Source organism: Salmo salar, chromosome ssa11 (genome assembly GCF_905237065.1).
Source record: "Salmo salar chromosome ssa11, Ssal_v3.1, whole genome shotgun sequence".
In the NCBI taxonomy this organism is placed as follows: domain Eukaryota; kingdom Metazoa; phylum Chordata; class Actinopteri; order Salmoniformes; family Salmonidae; genus Salmo; species Salmo salar.
Genome location: NC_059452.1, coordinates 83,631,220 through 83,654,857, shown reverse-complemented (window position 1 = coordinate 83,654,857; position 23,638 = coordinate 83,631,220). Strand labels below are relative to the sequence as shown.

The 23,638-nt window shown below is 44.7% G+C and overlaps 1 protein-coding gene across 3 annotated transcripts in view; it reads left to right on the top strand.

Annotated features, from left to right (window-relative positions):
• Positions 1-23,638, top strand: part of LOC106563254 (ATP-dependent RNA helicase DQX1) — a 34,253-nt gene that overhangs the window by 2,118 nt on the left and 8,497 nt on the right. Inside the window, exons 2-6 of one of the 3 annotated variants that reach the window (XM_014128670.2) lie at positions 3,013-3,123; positions 13,106-13,492; positions 13,842-14,035; positions 14,362-14,803; positions 17,815-18,123. In XM_014128670.2, the coding sequence (XP_013984145.1) occupies positions 3,037-3,123; positions 13,106-13,492; positions 13,842-14,035; positions 14,362-14,803; positions 17,815-18,123 (1,419 nt within the window). In that variant the 5' untranslated portion in view covers positions 3,013-3,036. The remainder of the gene's footprint in view (positions 1-3,012; positions 3,124-13,105; positions 13,493-13,841; positions 14,036-14,361; positions 14,804-17,814; positions 18,124-23,638) is intronic. The other 2 variants (XM_014128671.2, XM_014128672.2) reach the window with 2 other exon arrangements.

The window sequence follows — 23,638 nt, the reverse complement described above, 5'->3', positions numbered from 1 at the left end:
CAACGGCCCTCAAGGAACTACTCTGGACTTTGTGCAATCTGGAAACCACATATCCCGAGGCTGCATTTATTCTAGCTGGTGACAAAGCAAATTTGAGGGAAATACTACCAAAGTTCTATCAACACATTGCCTGTAGTACTCGCACTTCAAAAACTCTCGACCTCTGTTACTCTCCCTTCCGTGAAGGCTACAAGACCCTCCCCCACCCTCCCTTTGGCAAATAAGATCACGACTCCATTCTGCTGTTTCCTTCCTGTAGGCAGAAACTCAAACAGGAAGTACCCTTGCTAAGGTCTATTCAATGCTGGTCTGACCAATCGGAATCCATGCATCAAGATTGTTTTGATCACGAGGACTGGGATATGTTCCGGCTTGCTTCTGCGATTAACATTGACGTTTACACTGACACGGTGAATGAGTTCATCAGGAAGTGTATACGGTAGTTGTTCCCACTGTGACTATTAAAACCTACACAAACCAAAAACTGTGGATAGATGGCAGCATTCGCACAAAACTGAAAGCGCGAACCACCGCATTTAACCATGGTAAGATGACTGGGAATATGGTTGAATACAAACAGTGTAGTTATGCTCTCCGTAAGGCAATCAAAAAGGCAAAACGTCAGTACAGTGACAAAGTGGATTCGCAATTCAATGGCTTAGACACGAGACTCCAGACAATCACGGATTAGCAGCCACGTTGGGAAAACCAGCCACGTCGTGGACACTGACGTCTTGCTCCCCGACAAGCTAAACACCTTCTTCACCCGCTTTGAGGATAACACAGTGCCACCGACGCGGCCCATTCTCGAGGACTGTTGGCTCACGTTCTTATTGGCCAACGTGAGTAAGACGTTTAAGCGTGTTAACCCTCGCAAGGCTGCCGGCCCAGACAGCATCCCTAGCGGTGTCCTCAGAGCATGCGCAGACCAGCTGGTTTGAGTATTTACGGTAGAGGTTGACCGATTATGATTTTTCAACGCCGATACCGATTATTGGAGGACCACAAAAGCCGCTGCCGATTAATCGGACGATTAATTTTTTTACATTTGTAATAATGACAATTACAACAATACTGAATGAACACTTATTTTAACTTCATATAATACATCAATAAAATCTATTTAGCCTCAAATAAATAATGAAACATGTTCAATTTGGTTTAAATAATGCAAAAACAAAGTGTTGGAGAAGAAAGTAAAAGTGCAATATGTGCCATGTAAGAAAGCTAACGTTTAAGTTCCTTGCTCAGAACATGAGAACATATGAAAGCTGGTGGTTCCTTTTAACATGAGTCTTCAATATTCCCAGGTAAGATGTTTTAGGTAGTAGTTATTATAGGACTATTTCTCTCTATACGATTTGTATTTCATATACCTTTGACTTGTGGATGTTCTTATAGGCACTTTAGAATTGCCAGTGTAACAGTATAGCTTCTGTCCCTCTCCTCACTCCTACCTGGGCTCGAACCAGGAACACATCGACAACAGCCACCCTTGAAGCAGCGTTACCCATGCAGAGCAAGGGGAACAACTACTCCAAGTCTCAGAGCGAGTGACATTTGAAACGCTATTAGCGTGTACCCCGCTAACTAGCCAGCCATTTCACATCGATTACACCAGCCTAATCTTGGGAGTTGATAGGCTTGAAGTCATAAACAGCACAATGCTTGAAGCATAGCGAAGAGCTGCTGGCAAAACGCACGAAAGTGCTGTTTGAATGAATGCTTACTAGCCTGCTGGTGCTAAACCACCTCTCAGTCTGACTGCTCTATAAAATCATAGACTTAATTATAATATAATAAACACACAGAAATACGAACCTTAGGTCATTAATATGGTTGAATCCGGAAACTATCATCTCGAAAACAAAACGTTTATTCTTTCAGTGAAATACAGAACCGTTCTGTATTTTATCTAACGGGTGGCAACCCTAAGTCTACATATTCCTGTTACATTGCACAACCTTCAATGTTATGTCATAATTACGTAAAATTCTGGCAAATTAGTTCGCAACGAGCCAGGCGGCCCAAACTGTTGCATATACCCTGACTCTGCGCGCAATGAATGCAAGAGAAGTAACACAATTTCATCTGGTTAATATTGCCTGCTAACCTGGATTTCTTTTAGCTAAATATGCAGGTTTAAAAATATATACTTCTGTGTATTGATTTTAAGAAAGGCATTGATGTGTATGGTTAGGTACAGTCGTGCAACGATTGTGCTTTTTTCGCAAATGCGCTTTTGTTAAATCATCCCCCGTTTGGCGAAGTCGGCTGTCTTTGTTAGGAAGAAATAGTCTTCACAGTTCGCAACGAGCCAGGCGGCCCAAACTGCTGCATATACCCTGACTCTGTTGCAAGAGAAGTGACACATTTTCCCTAGTTAAAATAAATTCATGTTAGCAGGCAATATTAACTAAATATGCAGGTTTAAAAATATATACTTGTGTATTGATTTTATGAAAGGCATTGATGTTTATGGTTAGGTACACGTTGGAGCAACGTGTACCTAAGCGATTATATGCAATGCAGGACAGGCTAGATAAACTAGTAATATCATCAACCATGTGTAGTTAACTAGTGATTATGATTGATTGGTTGTTTTTTATAAGATAAGTTTAATGCTAGCTAGCAACTTACCTTGGCTTCTTACTGCATTCGCGTAACAGGCAGGCTCCTCGTGGAGTGCAATGTAAAGCAGGTGGTTAGAGCGTTGGACTAGTTAACCGTAAGGTTGCAAGATTGAATCCCTGAGCTGACAAGGTAAAAATCTGTCGTTCTGCCCCTGAACAAGGCAGTTAACCCACCGTTCCTAGGCCGTCATTGAAAATAAGAATGTGTTCTTAACTGACTTGCCTAGTTAAATAAAGGTGTAAAAAAAAAAAAATCGGCGTCCAAAAATACCGATTTCCGATTGTTATGAAAACTTGAAATCGGCCCTAATTAATCGTCCATTCCGATTAATCGGTCGACCTCTAGTTTACGGACATATTCAATCTCTCCCTATCCCAGTCTGCTGTCCCCACATGCTTCAAGATGTCCACCAATGTTCCTGTACCCAAGAAAGCAAAGGTAACCATCCAAGTCACGGCCTGTTCTCCCTGCTATCATCCAGAAGGCGAGGTTAGTACAGGTGCATCAAAGCAATTCTCCATAATGACAAATCAAAAAGAGGTTTTTATATATTTTTTGCAAGTTTATTACGAATAAAAAAACTGAAACTCTTTACTCAGTACTTTGTTGAAGCACCTTTGGCAGCAATTACAGCCTAGAGTCTTCTTGGGTATGACGCTACAAGCTTGGCACACCTGTATTTGGAGAGTTTCTCTCAATCTTCTCTGCAGATCCTCTCAAGCTCTGTCAGGTCAGATGGGGAGTGTTGCTGCACAGCTATTTTCAGGTCTTCCCAGAGATGTTCGATCGGGTTCAAGTTCGGGCTCTGGCTGGGCCACTCAAGGACATTCAGAGATTTGTCCCGAAGCCATTCCTGAATTGTCTTTGTGTGCTTAGGGTCGTTGTCCTGTTGGAAGGTGAACCTTCTCCCCAGTGTGAGGTCCTGAGCACTCTGGAGCAGGTTTTCATCAAGGATCTCTCTGTACTTTGCTCCATTCTTCTTTCCCTCGATCTTGACTGGTGCCAAGATTCCTCCAGATGTGATGCTTGGCATTCCGGCAAAAAAGTTCAATCTTGTTTTCATCAGACCAGATAATCTTGTTTCTCATGGTCTAAGAGTCCTTTAGGTGCCTTTTGGCAAACTCCAAGCCGGCTGTCATGTGCCTTTTACTGAGGAGTGGCTTCCATCTGGCCACTCTAACATAAAGGCCTGATTGGTGGAGTGCTGCAGAGATGATTGTCCTTCTGGAAAGTTCTCCCATCTCGATAGAGGAACTCTAGAGCTCTATCCCAGTGTCCATCGGGTTCTTCTCCCCCGATTGCTCAGTTTGGCTGGGCGGCCAGCTTTAGGAAGAGTCTTTGTGATTCCAAACTTCTTCCATTTAAGAATGAATGAGGCCATTGTGTTCTTGGGGACCGTCAATGCTGCAGACATTTTTTGGTACCCTTCTCCAGATCTGTGCCTCGACACTATCCTATCTCGGAGCTTTAAAGGACAAATCCTTTGACCTCATGACTTGGTTTTGCTCTGACATACACTGTCAACTGTAGGACCTTATATAGACAGGTGTGTGCCTTTCTAAATCATGTCCAATCAATTGAATTTACCACAGGTGGACTCCAATTAAGTTGTAGAAACATCTTAAGGATGATCAATGGAAACAGGATGCACCATAGCTCAATTTTGAGTCTCATAGCGAAGGGTCTGAATACTTATGTAAATAACGTATTTATGTTTTGTATTTGTTATAAATTAGCAAACATTAAAAAAATAAAAAAAATCGCATCCCTAAGGCACTGTACATGGTCATGGAATCACTGGTCACTTTAATAAAGGATAAGCAGTTCATTCACTCGGACAAAATAATCTAGAAGGTCCCAATAATAAGAATTCAAAAACACAACCATTAGGCTAAGCATTACCCAATTGAAACTAGTACTTCCCATTGCAAAATACTTCTTGCTATTGTACAGTGGCCTGTTGGCCTTCATGAAGGCAGAAGTTTCCATACATTTTTTTAAAAACGGTTCCACTCATTACAAGTCAATGTGATTGGTTGATTCCACTATCACTCCAAAATGTTGCCATAGTACAGTTGAATGGCAGATGCCTTCTATCAAGCGTCTGATGGCCTAGCCAATGACTGACTTAGCTAGGTAGATTTATCTCCCCAGAGACCACCAAAGAAAAATCCTGATTGGATATTTTTTTATCTTCGGTGTTAACCATTTCCTTTCTAACAAAAACTGAAGAGATTTAATCAGAACATCATTGGAAATAATTATTCATATTTGTTATTTTATAAATTTTATACGTTTGTCTATTTTATAAAGGCCTCATTGTTCCCTACTGTGTTTGGGTTAGTCATCATTTATGACTAACTAATCCTCCTGCCGTCTTCTTTCCAAGATGGTGTAGCAGTGGTGATGTCTGTTTTGATTGTCTTGTCCCATCCCTTGTATATATTGTTTTTCTTGATATATATTTTGTATATATTTGTATTCTTTTTTTAATCTCATTTTCCATCTACGGACTGAACATACTCTCCTGTAACCCGCCTCACCCAATGTGGTATGGATCTGTTATTTTTTTTAACCAGAACCCCCTTCAGAAGCTAGCGAGCTAACTAGCTAGTCAGTTAGCCACTGCTAGCGGCCATCACCGTTAACGCGGACTGCCAGCCTCAGCCCGGGCAACTCCTGCCAGCCTGCACAGCGCGATATCTACCCAGAGCGTATTGGACTGATTTTCTCTACCACATCTTCGGATTCCTACCGCAAGCTCTGAACCTTTCCTCCGGATCATCACAGCTAGCTAGCTGCTATCTGAGTGGCTACTCCTGTCTAACGTCTCTGTCCCGAAGCAAGCAGCAGTTAGCCTGGAGCTAGCCTCGAACTAGGCCCATCTCCCGGCTAGCTGAAGAGATTCCATCAAGCAATCCCTAGGCTTCAATTACCTCTTTTGCCAATTGGCCTGGACCCTTTGCTGCCGACACGGAGCCCCGCCGATCCATCATGACTGGTATACCGACGTAACCGTCCGAGGGAGTTTCTATCCCGATGCAAGCGCCAGTTAGCCTGGAGCTAGCCTCGAGCTAGGCCCTTCACCCAGCTAGCCGAAGAATTTCATCAGATAATTCCTGGGCTTCAATACCTCTTCTGCCAATTGGCCTGGACCCTTTGCTAACAACATGGAGCCCCGCCGATCCATCACGACTGGTCTGCCGACGTAACCGTCCAAGGGGGTTTCAACAGACTCTCCCATTGCGATGTCCCCCTGAGGCCCATCTGCTAGCCTGCTGCTAGCCCCAGCCTGCTAGCTGTCTGAATCGCCGTGCCTCCAGCTCGCCTAGCTAGTCACTGGACCCTATGATCACTCGGCTACACATGCCTTTCCCTAATGTCAATATGCCTTGTCTATTGCTGTTTTGGTTAGTACTTTTTGTCTTATTTCACTGTAGAGCCTCCAGCCCTGCTCAATATGCCTTAGCTAGCCCTTATGTTCCACCCCCCACACATGCGGTGACCGCACCTGGCTTAAATGGTGCCTCTAGAGACAAAACCTCACTCATCGTCACTCAATGCCTAGGCTTACCTCCACTGTACTCACATCCTACCATACCCTTGTCTGTACATTATGCCTATATTCTATTCTTCCGCGCCCAGAAACCTGCTCCTTTTACTCTCTGTTCTGAACGCACTAGACAACCAGTTCTTTTAGCCTTTAGCTGTACTCTTATCCTACTCCTCCTTTGTTCATCTGGTGATGTGGAGCTTAACCCAGGCCCTGCAGCCCCCAGCATCACTCCCATTCCCCAGGCGCTCTCATTTCTTGACTTCTGTAACCGTAAAAGCCTTGGTTTCATGCATGTTAACATCAAAGCCTCCTCCCTAAGTTTGTTTTATTCACTGCTTTAGCACACTCCACCAACCCTGATGTCCTAGCCGTGTCTGAATCCTGGTTTAGGAAGGCCACCAAAAATGCAGAAATTTCCATCCCCAACTACAACGTTTTCTGGCAAGATAGAACTTCCAAAGGGGGCGGAGTTGCAATCCACTGCAGAGACAGCCTGCAGAGTTCGGTCATACTATCCAGGTCCGTGCCCAAGCAGTTTGAGCTTCTACTTCTAAAAATCCACCTTTCCAGAAACAAGTCTCTCACCGTTTCTGCTTGTTATACACCCCCCTCATCCCCCAGCTGTGTCCTGGACACCATATGTGAATTGATTGCCCCCCATCTATCTTCAGAGTTCGTACTGTTAGGTGACTTAAACTGGGATATGCTTAACACCCCGGCTGTCCTACAATCTAATCTAGACGCCCTCAATCTCACACAAATTATCAAGGAACCTACCAGGTACAAGCCTAAATCCGTAACCATGGGCACCCTCATAGATATCATCCTGACAAACTTGCCCTCTAAATACACCTCTGCTGTCTTCAACCAGGATCTCAGCGATCACTGCCTCATTGCCTGCGTCCGTAATGGGTCCGTGGTCAAACGACCACCCTTCATCACTGTCAAACGCTCCCTAAAACACTTCAGCGAGCAGGCCTTTCTTATTGACCTGGCCCGGGTATCCTAGAAGGATATTGACCACATCCCGTCAGTAGAGGATGCCTGGTTGCTCTTTAAAAGTGCTTTCCTCACCATCTTAAATAAGCATGCCCCATTCAAAAAATGTAGAACTAAGAACAGATATAGCCCTTGGTTCACCCCAGACTTGACTGCCCTTGCCCAGCACAAAAACATCCTGTGGCGTTCTGCATTAGCATCGAATAGCCCCCGCGATATGCAACTTTTCAGGGAAGTCAGGAACCAATATACTCAGTCAGTTAGGAAAGCAAAGGCTAGCTTTCTGTAACACTAATTCCCAAAGGTTTTGGGACACTGTAAGGTCCATGGAGAATAAGAGCACCTCCTCCCAGCTGCCCACTGGACTGAGGATAGGAAACACTGTCACCACTGATAAATCTACAATAATCAATCATTTCAATAAGCATTTTTCCACAGCTGGCAATGATTTCCACCTGGCTACCCCTACCCTGGCCAACATCTCAGCACCCCTGCACCAACACCAAAATCTTCGAAAGACAAGTTAATAAACAGATCACCGACCATTTCGAATCCCACCGTACCTTCTCCACTATGCAATATGGTTTCCGAGCTGGTCATGGGTGCGCCTCAGCCATGCTCAAGGTCCTAAACAATATCATAACCACCATCGATAAAAGACAGTACTGTGCAGCCGTCTTCATCGACCTGGCCAAAGCTTTCGACTCTGTCAATCACCGTATTCTTATCGGCAGACTCAATAGCCTTGGCTTCTCAAATGACTGCCTCGCCTGGTTCACCAACTACTTCTCAAATGGAATTCAGTGTGTCACATTGGAGGGCCTGTAGTCCGGACCTCTGGCAGTCTCTATGGGGGTGCCACGGGGTTCAATTCTCGGGCCGACTCTTTTCTCTGTATATATCAATGATGTCGCTCTTGCTGCTGGTGATTCTCTGATCCACCTCTACGCAGACAACACCATTCTGTATACATCTGTCCCTTCTTTGTACACTGTGCTAACAAACCTCCAAACGAGCTTCAACGCCATACAACACTCCTTCCATGGCCTCCAACTGCTTTTAAATGCTAGTAAAACTAAGTACATGCTCTTCAACCGATTGCTGCCCGCACCCTCCCGCCCAACTATCATCCCTACTCTGGACGCTTCTGACCTAGAATATGTGGACAACTACAAATACCTAGGTGTCTGGTTACATTGTAAACTCTCCTTCCAGACTCACATTAAGCATCTCCAATCCAAAATTAAATCTAGATTCGGCTTCCTATTTCGCAACAAAGGGTCCTTCACTCATGCTTCACTCAAGCCCCCAACACTCTACTCAGCAAACTGGATGTAGTCTATCACAGTGCCATCCATTTTATCACCAAAGCCCCATATACTACCCACCGCTGCGGCCTGTATGCTCTCGTTGGCTGGCCCTCACTACATATCCGTCACCAAACCCACTGGCTCCAGGTCGTCTATAAGTCTTTGCTAAGTAAAGCCCCGCGTAATCTCAGCTCTCTGGTCACCATAGCAACACCCACCCATAGCACACGCTCCAGCAGGTATATTGCACTGGTCATCCCCAAAGCCAACACTTCCTTTGGCCACCTTTCCTTCCAGTTCTCTGCTGCCAATGACTGGAACGAATTGCAAAAATCTCTGAAGCTGGAGTCTTCTATCTCCCTTCCTAACTTTAAGCATCAGCTGTCAGAGCAGCTTACCTATCATTGTACCTGTACACAGCCAATCTAAATAGCACACCCGACTACCTCATCCCCATATTATTACTTACCCTCTTGCTCTTTTGCACCCCAGTATCTCTACTTGCACATTCATCATCTGCACATCTATCACTCCAGTATTAATGCTAAATTGTAATTATTTTTGCCTCCTGGGCCTATTTATTGCCTACCTCCCTACTCTTTTATATTTTCACACACTGTACATATAATTGTTTTCTATTTTTCCTTTCTTTTGTTTTATTGAGTGTACGTTTGTCTATTTGTAACTTTGTGTTGTTGTTTTTGTCACACTGCTTTGCTTTATCTTGGCCAGGTCTCAGTTGTAAATGGGAACTTGTTCTCAACTGGCTTACCTGGTTAAATAAAGGTGAAATATATATATATATATATTTTAAATGTGTAAAATGGCTCTATTTGCCTTTCAGCATGCATTTTTTCCACCATTCTGAATGTCTAAAGAAACCATATGTTGTTCTGAAATATGAACACAGAAATACTGGACATTTTAAACTCTTATTATGGTGGTGATTTGACAAAATTACAATCATGGTCTTGAATTGGACTCGCATTTTTCTGATCTCGGTCTTGACTTGGTCTCGGACCCCTCGTCTCCCTCCCGGTCTCGGTCTTGACTCGGTCTCGCTCCCCCCTCCGGGCTTGGTCTTGACTTGGACTCGATTTACTCCGGTTTTGGTCTTAAATTGGTCTCGCTTTAGATGGTCTCGAACACAACACTGCTTCTAGACATTTCCACTTCACAATAACAGCACTTACACGGAACCCGGTTACCCGGAACCCGGCTGTGCGTGTGCGCCATCGTGCATAAATGTATTTTGTCCCCCCACACCAAACACGATCACGACATGCAGGTTAAAATATCAAAACAAACTCTGAACCAATTGTATTAATTTGGGGACAGGTCGAAAAGCATGAAACATTTATGGCAATTTAGCAAGCTTGCACTTGCTAGCTAATTTGTCCTTTTTAGCTAGCTTGCTGTTGCTAGCCTATTTGTCCTGGGATATAAACATTGAGTTGTTATTTTACCTGAAATGCAGAAGGTCCTCTACTCTGCCAATTAATCCACACATAAAACGGTCAACTGAATCGTTTCTAGTCATCTCTCCTCCTTCCAGGCTTTTTCTTCTCTTGACTTTATATTACGATTGGCAACTTTCATAAATTAGGTGCATTACCGCCACTGACTTCGTTCGTCTTTCAGTCATCCACTGGGTATAACCAATGAGGAGATGGCACGTGGGTACCTGCTTCTATAAAACAATGAGGAGATGGGAGAGGCAGGACTTGCAGCGCGATCTGCGTCAGAAATAGAACTGAATTCTATTTTAGCTCTTGACAACGCAGACGTTGGTGTGCGCGAGCAGTGTGGGTGCAATAATTGAATAACATAGATTTCTAAATTTATTTTGCAACGCTCGTACACGCGAAGCGAGCGGTGCAGTCAGCCTGTTATAGTTGACTGGGGCAGCTCTAGCAGAGCAGAAATTTGACAAACTGACTTGTTTGAAAGGTTATGATGGTGCCACATTGAAAGTCACTGAGCTCTTCAGTAAGTCCATTTTACTGCCACTGTTTGTCTATGGAGATTGCATGGCTGTGTGTGTGTCAGTAACGGGTGTGGCTGAAATGGCCAAATCCACTAATTTAAAGGGGTGTCCATATACTTTTGTGTATATAGTGTAGCTAGGCCAAATCTCTTGCCACTTCTATTTGTTGACATATCAATTGAGGTGTACCCATTACAAAATCTACCCAAGCTATTATTACCTTATGTAAGAACCGTAGCCTACTTATTTCATGCAGTATATTCATATTGTACCCATCCCATCCATCTTAAAGTCATATCAATTATTTTATCCATCATTTTAGTGAAGTTACTCTTATACCATTTTTATCAGAGATTTCTTGTGAATGTACGAAGACAGCCTCAGTCTAGAGTGGGTGTTAACCATAAGTGATTACATGTGTCAGTAAGTGTGTGTGTGTGTGTGTGTGTGTGTGTGTGATAATGGTCTTGTGTGTATTGCATAATGCCTTCTGGGCAAATGCAGACATTCCAGGAGTGAATGGGATAGCACAGGCCCACAGCTGCTGTACAGAGCTACAGCTACTCTGTGCTTTCTGACTGAAGCTGTCTGACTTCCTAGGCCTTCAGTGACTACACTAGAAATGATGCACTCTGTATAGCACAACTGTTACTATATACGTATTTAGTCAAGGTTGACATTGCCCTTACCCCTGTGAAAGGTTTGAGGCTTCTTACACTACATCAAACTTTCTCTCTCAGAATCATACATCATATTTTTGAAATAACATATGATATACAATACCAGTCAAGAGTTTGGGAAAACCTACTCATTCAAGTGTTTTTCTTTACATCAAAACTATGAAATAACACATATGGAATCATGCAGTAACCAAAAAAGTGTTAAACAAATCAAAATATATTTGAGATTCTTCAAAGTAGCCACCCTTTGCCTTGATGACAGCTTTGCACACTCTTGGCATTCTCTCAACCAGCTTCAGCTGGAATGCTTTTCCAACCATCTTGAATGAGTTCCCCCATATGCTAAGCGCTTGTTGGCTGCTTTTCCTTCACTCTGCGGTTGGGTTGAGGTCGGGTAATTGTAGAGGCCAGGTCATCTGATGCAGAGCTCCATCACTTTCCTTTTTCTTTTTTTTCTATAGGGGTGGATCAGCTTAATATTGCGGGAAGATTGTTGCTTCCATCAATGTAATTGTCTGCATCATTTCCAATCCCCCATATCTTTTTTTTGGTAAATATATCCATATACATACACGTACATACCCATACATATGCATACATATGCATACATACACATATTTATATATACATACCTATATAGATATACATACTTTTGTTTTAGAATATACCTATTATTCCCCGCAAACCCTACCACCATTCCCCCAATTGGAGTAAACTAATAAACAATAACACTTAGACTTCTTCCTTCAGTTTATACATCTCATTCACTCTCCTTCTTGGTCAAATAGCCCTTACACGGCCTGGAGGTGTGTTGGGTCATTGTCTTGTTGAAAAACAAATGATAGTCCCACTAAGCGCAAACCAGATGGGATGGCGTATCGCTGCAGAATGCTGTGGTAGCCATGCTGGTTAAGTGTGCCTTGAATTCTAAATAAATCACAGACAGTGTCATCAGCAATGCAACCCCACACTATCACACCTCCTCCTCCATGCTTCACGGTGGGAACCACACATGAAAAGATCATCCGTTCACCTACTCTGCGTCTCACAAAGACACGGCGGTTGGAACCAAAAATCTAAAATTTGGACTCATCAGACCAAAAGACAGATTTCCACCGGTCTAATGTCCATTGCTCGTGTTTCTTGGCCCAAGCAAGTCTGTTATTCTTATTGGTGTCCTTTAGTGGTTTCTTTGCAGCAATTCCACCATGAAGGCCTGATTCACGCAGTCTCCTCTGAACAGTTGATGTTGAGATGTGTCTGTTGAACTCTGTGAAGCATTTCTTTGGGCTGCAATCTGAGGTGTAGTTAACTCTAATAAACGTATCCTCTGCAGCAGAGGTAACTCTGGGTCTTCCTTTCCTGTGTCAGTCCTCATGAGAGTGACCTTCATGTCTTAAAGTAATGATGGACTGTCGTTTCTCTTTGCTTATTTCAGCAGTTCTCGCCATAATATGGACTTGGTCTTTTACCAAATATGGCTATCTTCTGTATACCCCCCTACCTTGTCACAACACAACTGATTGCCTGAAACACATTAAGAAGGAAAGAAATTCCACAAATAACTTTTAACAAGGCACCTATTAATTTAAATGTATTCCAGGTGACTACCTCATGAAGCTGGTTGAGGGAATGCCAAGAGTGTGCAAAGCTGTCATCAAGGCAAAGGGTGGCTACTTTGAAGAATCTCAAATAGAAAATATATTTTGATTTGTTTTACACTTTTCTTGGTTACTACATGATCCCACGTGTTATTTCTACAATGTAGAAAATAGTTAAAAAAAATAAAACCCTGGAATGAGTAGGTGTGTCCAAACGTTTGACTGATACTGAATATTACATTTCCTTCAGTGACAGGGGTCAACTAAGTTGGGTGAAATCTAAAACTTGCTATACAACTTTCAACACAACAGCATCTCTTCTCTGATCCTCTTCCCAGGTAATCTCCAGTCACTCTGTTACCATCCCCCATCCCCTCTCCCCAACCCACCCTGCGATGATGTCATCACCCTCCATAGCCACCCCCTTGACAACGTCCCCCCCCACCCTCTGCCCCCCCTCCGCCCTAGACTCTCTCTCCATGTCCTCTCTACTGTCCGGGGACCTAGAGGATGAGGTGGGGGATGGAGAGGGGGAGGAGGGGGGCCTGGGGGACCTGGAGGTGAACCCGTATGATGGCTTGCCCTTCTCGTCACGCTACTACTCTCTGCTGGAGGAGAGGAAGACGCTTCCCTTGTGGAGCCTCAAGTACCGCCTGCTAGAGCACCTGGAGACACACAGCATGGTGGTGGTCAGCGCCCCCAGTGGCACAGGCAAGAGCACACAGGTAAGAGGCATGCAAAGAACATACAAACATGCACACAGGTATAGGCACACACATTAGCACTGGTGATGAAGAGCCCAGAGAAAGCAAAGGTGGGGAAACATGCCAAACATACAGGTAGGCATAGGATACACACATTCACACTTGTACACATATATGGCTAGGGACCCTCCAAACGTACACAATATTCAGACACTGAAGATGGACTTAAAGACAGACTGCTGTACTAACTCAAGCAACTAAGCACACAGGCTATCACGCTATACACACTGACTTTGTGTGCATATCAGTCTCTCACTTAGTCTCTCACTTAGTCTCCCTCTTTCTCTCTCCCTCATCCTCTCTCTCCCAGGTGCCCCAGTGGTGTGTGGAGTATGCCCTGTCCCATGAGTTCTCTCAGGGCTTGGTGTGCTGTTCCCAGCCCTATGCTGTGGCTGCAGGGAGTCTGGCCCTCAGGGTGGCTGATGAGATGGACCTGAGTCTGGGCCTGGAGGTGGGCTACTGGGTACCCCACGACAATGGCTGTACCCCTGATACACTACTTAGGTGAGGAGAGATGTAGACACCCAGGTGTGCATGAACATTGGCGTATGTGTATGTACACACACATACCACATAGATGCAAGCTTGGGTACACACACATCACCCAATCTGATAGCACGTTTCATACTCATCTTTTGTAACTCATATATCCAACCTCCTTTAAGCTCCCCCCGACCTGGGAAAGAATACTGTAGTCCTTGTTTCCTCCTCTCTCTTTTTCTCCCCTGAGGTTTATAACAGTGCAAGACAATTGGATTAAGGTATGGGCTCGTTTCTCTCCCCTCACCCTCTTCCCCCCTCACCCTCTCTCTCCCCCCTCCCTCTCTCAGGTTCGTCAGTGACTCTCTGCTCCTGGGGGAGATGATGTCGGACCCCCTGCTGCGTCAGTATGGGGTGCTGGTGGTGGATGAGGTCCAGGAGCGCACTGTGCCCTCCGACGTCCTTCTGGGCTTGCTGCTGGACGTGTGCTGCCAGCGCCCCGACGACCTCCGCGTGGTCCTCCTCACCGACCCCTCCCTTGCCTCCAGCCTCGCCACCTTCCTGGGTGAGGGAGTTCCGGTTCTAACGCTGGATGAGCCTGTCGCGGATGAAGACCGGCCCGCCAGAGATACACCCGACACAGAGACAAGGAGGAGGCCACCGGTTGTCGTGGAAACGGTGTACAGGGATCCTGGAGGGAGGGAGTCTGCGGCAGCGGCATGTTACATGGTGTTGGATCTCCACCGCAGGGGAGAGGAAGGGGACGTTATGGTCTTTCTCTCCAGTGCCCAGGTAGATGCACACACACACACACACACACACACACACACACACACACACACACACACACACACACACACACACTATAATAAATATATATAGCGAGTCTCATCAACTACTGGGGCAGTTTTCAGCCTTATCATATCATTAGACAGTAGATGCCCAGTAGTCCTACTGCTGGTACGGAGAAATGGTTCAGAAGGCTCAGTGGGTTACGTTGGGTCGAGTTAGTTAGGATTAGTCGGTGCATGCAACAGCAGACTTGTGGTATTATTTTACCGCATGGGCCACACAGTATATAAATATATATTATGAGTTAAATGTAAGTCGTTTCTATCCCACCTCTTCTTGTCAGTTTCAGCTAGACTTCCTTCTACATGTAAATCCCTATTGAACTGTGTTGTTTCTTAATGCTGTGTTTTGTAACATACCATCTTCCTTGTCTGTTGTTGCCTCTCACCCTGGGGACAGAAACAGGGACACTGTAATCTTAGACTGGTGAATGGCATCAGGCTGGGTCAGGTGTCCTGTTTAACGCATCCAGAACACACATACAGTTGAAGTTGGAAGTTTACATACACTTAGGTTGGAGTCATTAAAACTTGTTTTTCAACCACTCCACAAATTTCTTGTTAACAAACTATCGTTTTGGCAAGTCGGTTAGGACATCAACTTTGTGCATGACACAAGTCATTTTTCCAACAATTGTTTCCAGACAGATAATTTCACTTATAATTCACTGTATCACAATTCCACTGGGTCAGAAGTTTACATACACTAAGTTGACTGTGCCTCTAAACAGCTTGGAAAATTCCAGAAAATGATGTCATGGTTTTAGAAGCTTCTGATAGGCTAATTGACATCATTTGAGTCAATTGGAGGTGTACCTGTGGATGTGTTTCAAGGCCTACCTTCAAACTCAGTGCCTCTTTGCTTGACATCATGGGAAAATCAAAAGAAATCAGCCAAGACCTCAGAAAAACTATTGTAGACCTCCATAAGTCTGGTTCATCCTTGGGATCAATTTCCAAACGCCTGAAGGTACCACGTTCATCTGTACAAACAATAGTATGCAAGTATAAACACCATGGGACCATGCAGCCGTCATACCGCTCAGGAAGGAGACGCGTTCTGTCTCCTTGAGATGAACGTACTTTGGTGCGAAAAGTGCAAATCAATCCCAGAACAACAGCAAAGTACCTTGTGAAGATGCTGGAGGAAACAGGTACAAAAGTATCTATATCCACAGTAAAACAAGTCCTATATTGACATAACCTGAAAGGCTGCTCAGCAAGGAAGAAGCCACTGCTCCAAAACTGCCATAAAAAAGCCAGACTACAGTTTTCAACTGCACATGAGGACAAAGATTGTACTTTTTGGAGAAATGTCCTCTGGTCTGATAGAACTGTTTGGCCATAATGATCATCGTTATGTTTGGAGGAAAAAGGGGGAGGCTTGCAAGCTGAAGAACACCATCCCAACCGTGAAGAACAGGGGTGGCAGCATCTTGTTGTGGGGGTGCTTTGCTGCAGGAGGGACTGGTGCACTTCACAAAATAGATGGCATCATAAGAAAGGAAAATGATGTGGCTGTATTGAAGCAACATCTCAAGACATCAGTCAAAGCTTGGTCGCAAGTGGGTCTTCCAAATGGACAATGACCCCAAGCATACTTCCAAAGTTGTGGCAAAATGGCTTAAGGACAACAAAGTCAAGGTATTGGAGTGGCCATCACAAAGCCCTGACCTCAATCCTATAGAATATTTGTGGGCAGAACTGAGAAGCGTGTGCGAGCAAGGAGGCCTACAAACCTGACTCAGTTACACCAGCTCTGTCAGGAGGAATAGGCCAAAATGCACCGAACTTATTGTGGGAAGCTTGTGGAAGGCTACCCAAAACGTTTGACCCAAGATAAACAATTTAAAGGCAATGCTACCAAATACTAATTGACTCTAATTGACCACTGGGAATGTGATGAAAGAAATAAAAGCTGAAGTAAATCATTCTCTCTACTATTATTCTGACATTTCACATTCTTAAAATAAAGTGGTGATCCTAACTGACCTAAGACAGGGGATTTTTAGTAAGATTAAATGTCAGGAATTGTGAAAAACGGAGTTTAAATGTATTTGGCTAAGGTGTATGTAAACTTCCGACTTCAACTGTACATGCCGTGCCCAGAGAGAGAGCACAGAGCCCCATCATATTCACATCCACTTCTCTCACACACACACTGCCACTATGTCAACATCACCACACCCTAGTGCCTCGCCTAATTCCTGGATATGATTTCAAATCCTGAGGCAGACCAGGACTTCAGTACAGTAGTTGATGCCAAGGCGGCAAAACACAGAGCTAGCTAGTCAGGAGAACAGATCTGGTTAAGACTCACTGTAAACAAAGTAAACAAGGACACAGATAAGCACTGTTTAGGGAGAGGGAAACAAAGAGGGAGGGGGAGAAACATGAGAATGGGCACAGGGACAGAGGTCCCAATACGCTCCAATAGATATTTTTTTTACTTTTTAAAACAATGAAAACCCATTGGTCTAGCTAGCTTAAGTAGAAGAAGCCATTACAAAGTATGGATACTTTACCAGGGCAAGGAGGCAGTGGGTGGGGTAAGGGCAAAGATGAGAAGTTGGTTCCACTCTTCCCCTTTAAATGCCCTCTGTGCCCTATGTGCAATCCCTTTAACTGGTTAGCATAGCCACTCCCACTCAGCTGCCATATGGAGGGAAAAAATGATAGCCTTGGAGGGACAAAGTGGAGAGAGGAAAGAGTGGATGCATTTGGGACAATGTGTACCTTACACACTACATTTCACTGCATGTAGGTAGCAGAAATAGCATGTTCTCATTTCATTTAAATTACTCTCTGTACTTGTCCACTCATTCACTTTTTTTATGGCTGGACGACTTTTAGAATGCCAGGACTTAACATTTCTCAAGAGATTGACAAAGTGCCCAGGATAGAACAGTATGTATTCTTAAACCTTTCTTCTCTCTCCTCCCTCTCTCTCAGGAGATTGACGAGTGTAGCTCTCTGCTGGAGAAGGAGTCTGTGGCCCTGAGCCCTCAGCTGGGGACCCTCAGAGTTCTGCACCTCCACGCAGGCCTCGGAGGGGCCACCCAGCGCGTCTATGAAGCCGAGCCAGAGGGGCCTTCTGGGGACACGGAGGGGTCCAATGGGTCTGAAGGACTGGAAGGGCCAGGGATAGGGGCGGGGATGGGAGTGAGGCGCAGGGTCATCCTCACAGACACCCTGGGGGAGGCCTCCTTCTCTCTATCTGGAGTCCGCTATGTCATAGACACAGGCATGCAACTCAAGACAGTGAGTACTCATTTATTAGAGATGGGAGGGAGGAGGAGTATGTGTTGCACTATCCTACACAGCGGGCACATCTCAAATCTAATTTTATTAGTCACATGTGCCGAATACAACAGGTGTAGACCTTAGAGTGAAATGCTTACTACGAGCCCCTAACCGACAGTGCAGTGCGGATAAGAATAAGAGATAAAAGTAACAAGAAATTAAAGAGCAGCAGTAAAAAAAAATATATATATACAGAGTTGGTACAGAGTCAATTTGCGGCGGCACCGGTTAGTTGAGTTAGTATGTACATGTAGGTAGAGTTAATTAAAGTGACTACAGTTGAAGTGGGAAGTTTACATACACCTTAGCCAAATACATTTGAACTCAGTTTTTCACAATTCCTGACATTTAATCTTAGTAAAAATTCCCTGTCTTAGGTCAGTTAGGATCACCACTTTATTTTAAGAATGTGAAATGTCAGAATAATAATAGAGAGAATGATTTATTTCAGCTTTTATTTCTTTCATCACATTCCCAGTGGGTCAGAAGTTTACATACACTCAATTAGTATTTGGTAGCATTGCCTTTAAATTGTTTAACTTGAGTCAAACGTTTTGGGTAGCCTTCCACAAGCTTCCCACAATAAGTTCTGTACATTTTGGCCCATTCCTCCTGACAGAGCTGGTGTAACTGAGTCAGGTTTTTAGGCCTCCTTGCTCACACACGCTTCTCAGTTCTTCCCACAAATTTTCAATAGGATTGAGGTCAGGGCTTTGTGATGGCCACTCCAATACCTTGACTTTGTTGTCCTTAAGCCATTTTGCCACAACTTTGGAAGTATGCTTGGGGTCACTGTCCATTTGGAAGACCCATTTGCGACCAAGCTTTAACTTCCTGACTGATGTCTTGAGATGTTGCTTCCATATATCCACATAATTGTCCTCCCTCATGATGCCATCTATTTTGTGAAGTGCACCAGTCCCTCCTGCAGCAAAGCACCCCCACAGCATGATGCTGCCACCTCCGTGCTTCACGGTTGGGATGGTGTTCTTCGGCTTGCAAGCCTTCCCCTTTTTCCGCCAAACATAACGATGGTTATTATGGCCAAACAGTTCTATTTTTGTTTCATCAGACCAGAGGACATTTCTCCAAAAAGTATGACCTTTGTCCCCATGAGCAGTTGCAAACCGTAGTCTGGCTTTTTTTATGGCGGTTTTAGAGCAGTGGCTTCTTCCTTGCTGAGCAGCCTTTCAGGTTATGTCGATATAGGACTCGTTTTACTGTGGATATAGATAATTTTGTACCTGTTTCCTCCAGCATCTTCACAAGGTCCTTTGCTGTTGTTCTGGGATTGATTTGCACTTTTCGCACCAAAATACGTTCATCTCAAGGAGACAGAACACGTCTCCTTCCTGAGCGGTATGACGGCTGCATTGTCCCATGGTGTTTATACTTGCGTACTATTGTTTGTACAGATGAACGTGGTACCTTCAGGCGTTTGGAAATTGATCCCAAGGATGAACCAGACTTGTGGAGGTCTACAATTGTTTTTCTGAGGTCTTGGCTGATTTCTTTTGATTTTCCCATAATGTCAAGCAAAGAGGCACTGAGTTTGAAGGTAGGCCTTGAAATACATCCACAGGTACACCTCCAATTGACTCAAATGATGTCAATTAGCCTATCAGAAGCTTCTAAAGCCATGACAACATTTTCTGGATTTGTCCAAGCTGTTTAAAGGCACAGTCAACTTAGTGTATGTAAACGTCTGACCCAGTGGAATTGTGATACAGTGAATTATAAGTGAAATAATCTGTCTGTAAACAATTGTTGGAAAAATTACTTGTGTCATGCACAAAGTAGATGTCCTAACCAACTTGCCAAAGCTATAGTTTGTTAACAAGAAATTTGTGGAGTGGTTGAAAAACAAGTTTTTTTATGACTCCAACCTAAGTGTATGTAAACTTCCGACTTCAACTGTATGCATAGATGACAACAGAGAGTGGCAGTGGTGTGGGGGGGGGGGGGGCGCAATGCGAGTAGTCTGGGTAGCCATGTTCACGAGTCTTATGGCTTGGGGGTAGAAGCTGTTTAGAAGCCTCTTGGACCGAGACTTGGCGCTCCGGTATCGCTTGCCATGTGGTAGCAGAGAGTACAGTCTATGACTAGGGTGGCTGGAGTCTTTGACAATTTTTAGGGCCTCCCTCTGACACCACCTAGTATTGAGGTCCTGGATGGCAGGAAGCTTGGCCCCAGTGATGTACTGGGCCATTCGCACTACCCTCTGTAGTGCCTTGCGGTCAGAGGCCGAGCAGTTGCCATACCAGGCCCCTGTGTTGAGGATCAGGTTGGCGGATGTGTTGTTACCTACCCTTACCACCTGGGGGCGGCCCGTCAGGAAGTCCAGGATCCAGTTGCAGAGGAAGGTGTTTAGTCCCAGGGTCCTTAGCTTATTGATGAGCTTTGAGGGCACTATGGTGTTGAACACTGAGCTGTAGTCAATGAAATGCATTTTCACATAGGTGTTCCTTTTGTCCAGATGGGAAAGGGCAGTGTGGAGTGCAAAAGAGACTACATTATCTGTGGATCTGTTGGGGCGGTATGCAAATTGGAGTGGGTTTCTGGGATGATGGTGTTGATGGGAGCCATGACCATCCTTTCAAAGCACTTCATGGCTACAGACGCGAGTGCTATGGGTCGGTAGTCATTTAGGCAGGTTACTTTAGTGTTCTTGGGCACAGGCACTATGGTGGTCTGCTTAAAACATGTTGGTATTACAGATTCGGACAGGGAGAGGTTGAAAATATCAGTGAAGACACTTGCTAGTTGGTATGTGCATGCTCGCAGTACACGTCCTGGTAATCTGTCTGGCCCTGCGGCCTTGTGAATGTTGACCTGTCTAAAGATCTTATTCACATCGGCTGCGGAGAGCGTGGTCACACAGTCTTCCGGTACAGCTGGTGCTCTCATGTATGTTTCAGTGTTATTTGCCTCGAAGCGAGCATAGAAGTAGTTTAGCTCATCCGCTAGGCTCGTGTCACTGGGCAGCTCTCGGCTGTGCTTCCATTTGTAGTCTGTAATGGTTTGCAGGCCCTGCCACATCCGACTAGCGTCAGAGCCGGTGGAGTACGACTCGATCTTAGTCCTGTATTGACGCTTTGCCTGTTTGATGGTTCGTCAGAGGGCGTAGCGGGATTTCTTAGAAGCTTCTGGGTTAGAGTCCCGCTCCTTGAAAGCGGCAGCTCTAGCCTTTAGCTCAGTGCGGATGCTGTCTTTAATCCATGTCTTCTGGTTGGGGTATGTACGTACGGTCACTGTGGGGACGACGTCATCGATGCACTTATTGATGAAGCTAGTGACAGATGTGGTGTACTCCTCAATGCCATTGGAGGAATCCCGGAACATATTCCAGTCTGTGCTAGCAAAACAGTCTTGTAGCTTAGCATCTTCTTCATCTGACCACTTTTTTATTGACCTTGTCACTGGTGCTTCCTGCTTTAATTTTTGCTTGTATGCAGGAATCAGAAGGATGGAATTATGGTCAGATTTACCATGTGGAGGGCGAGGGAGAGGTTTGAATGCATCTCTGTGTGGCCACAATACAGTGAGGGGTAAAATGTATTTGATCTCCTGCTGATTTTGTATGTTTGCCCACTGACAAAGAAATGATCAGTCTATAATTTTAATGGTAGGTTTATTTGAACAGTGAGAGACAGAATAACAACAAAAAAATCCAGAAAAACACATGTAAAAAATGAGGGAAGGAGGTTCTCACCCAAGATTTGACTCGCCGTGTTTGGAGGAGGAGGAATGCTGCCTATGACCCCAAGAACACTATCCCCACCGTCAAACATGGAGGTGGAAACATTCTGCTTTGGGGGTGTTTTTCTGCTAAGGTGACAGGACAACTTCACCGCATCAAAGGGACGATGGACGGGGCCATGTACCGTCAAATCTTGGGTGAGAACCTCCTTCCCTCAACCAGGGCATTGAAAATTGGTCGTGAATGGGTATTCCAGCATGACAATGACCCAAAACACACGGCCAAGGCAACAAAGGAGTGGCTCAAGAAGAAGCACATTAAGGTCCTGGAGTGGCCTAGCCAGTCTCCAGACGTTAATCCCATAGAAAATCTGTGGAGGGAGCTGAAGGTTCGAGTTGCCAAACGTCAGCCTCGAAACCTTAATGACTCTGAGAAGATCTGCAAAGAGGAGTGGGACAGAATTCCTCCTGAGATGTGTGCAAACCTGGTGGCCAACTACAAGATACGTCTGACCTCTGTGATTGCCAACAAGGGTTTTTCCACCAAGTACCAAGTCATGTTTTGCAGAGGGGTGAAATACTTATTTCCCTCATTAAAATGCAAATCATTTTATAACATTTTTGACAAGCGTTTTTCTGGATTTTTTTGTTGTTATTCTGTCTCTCACTGTTCAAATAAACCTACCATTAAAATTATAAACTGATCATTTCTTTGTCAGCGGGCAAACGTCCAAAATCAGCAGGGGATCAAATACTTTTTTCCCTCACTGTACATGGCCCCGTCCATTGTCCCTTTGATGCGGTGAAGTTGTCCTGTCCCCTTAGCAGAAAAACACCCCCAAAGCATAATGTTTCCACCTCCATGTTTGACGGTGGGGATAGTGTTCATGGGGTCATAGACAGCATTCCTCCTCCTCCAAACACGGCGAGTTGAGTTGATGCCAAAGAGCTCCATTTTGGTCTCATCTGACCACAACACATTCACCCAGTTGTCCCCTGAATCATTCAGATGTTCATTGGCAAACCTCAGACGGGCACGTATATGTGCTTTCTTGAGCAGGGGTACGTTGCGGGCGCTGCAGAATTTCAGTCCTTCACAGCGTAGTGTGTTACCAATTGCTTTCTTGGTGACTATGGTCCCAGCTGCCTTGAGATCATTGACAAGATCCTCCTGTGTAGTTCTGGGCTGATTCCTCACCGTTCTCATGATCATTGCAACTCCATGAGGTGAGATCTTGCATGGAGCCCCAGGCCAAGGGACATTGACAGTTCTTTTGTGTTTCTTCCATTTGCGAATAATCGCACCAACTGTTGTCACCTTCTCACCAAGCTGCTTGGCGATGGTCTTGTAGCCCATTCCGGCCTTGTGTAGGTCTACAATCTTGTCCCTGACATCCTTGGAGAGCTCTTTGGTCTTGGCCATGGTGGAGAGTTTGGAATCTAATTGATTGATTGCTTCTGTGGACAGGTGTCTTTTATACAGGTAACAAGCTGAGATAGGAGCACTCCCTTTAAGAGTGTGCTTCTAATCTCAGCTCGTTACCTGTATAAAAGACACCTGGGAGCCAGAAATCTTTCTGATTGAGAGGGCGTCAAATAGTTATTTCCCTCATTAAAATGCTAAGTATTATATAACATTTTTTACATGCGTTTTTCTGGATTTTTTGTTGTTGTTATTCTGTCTCTCACTGTTCAAATAAACCTACCATTAAAATTGTAGACTGATCATTTCTTTGTCAGTGGGCAAACGTACAAAATCAGCAGGGGATCAAAT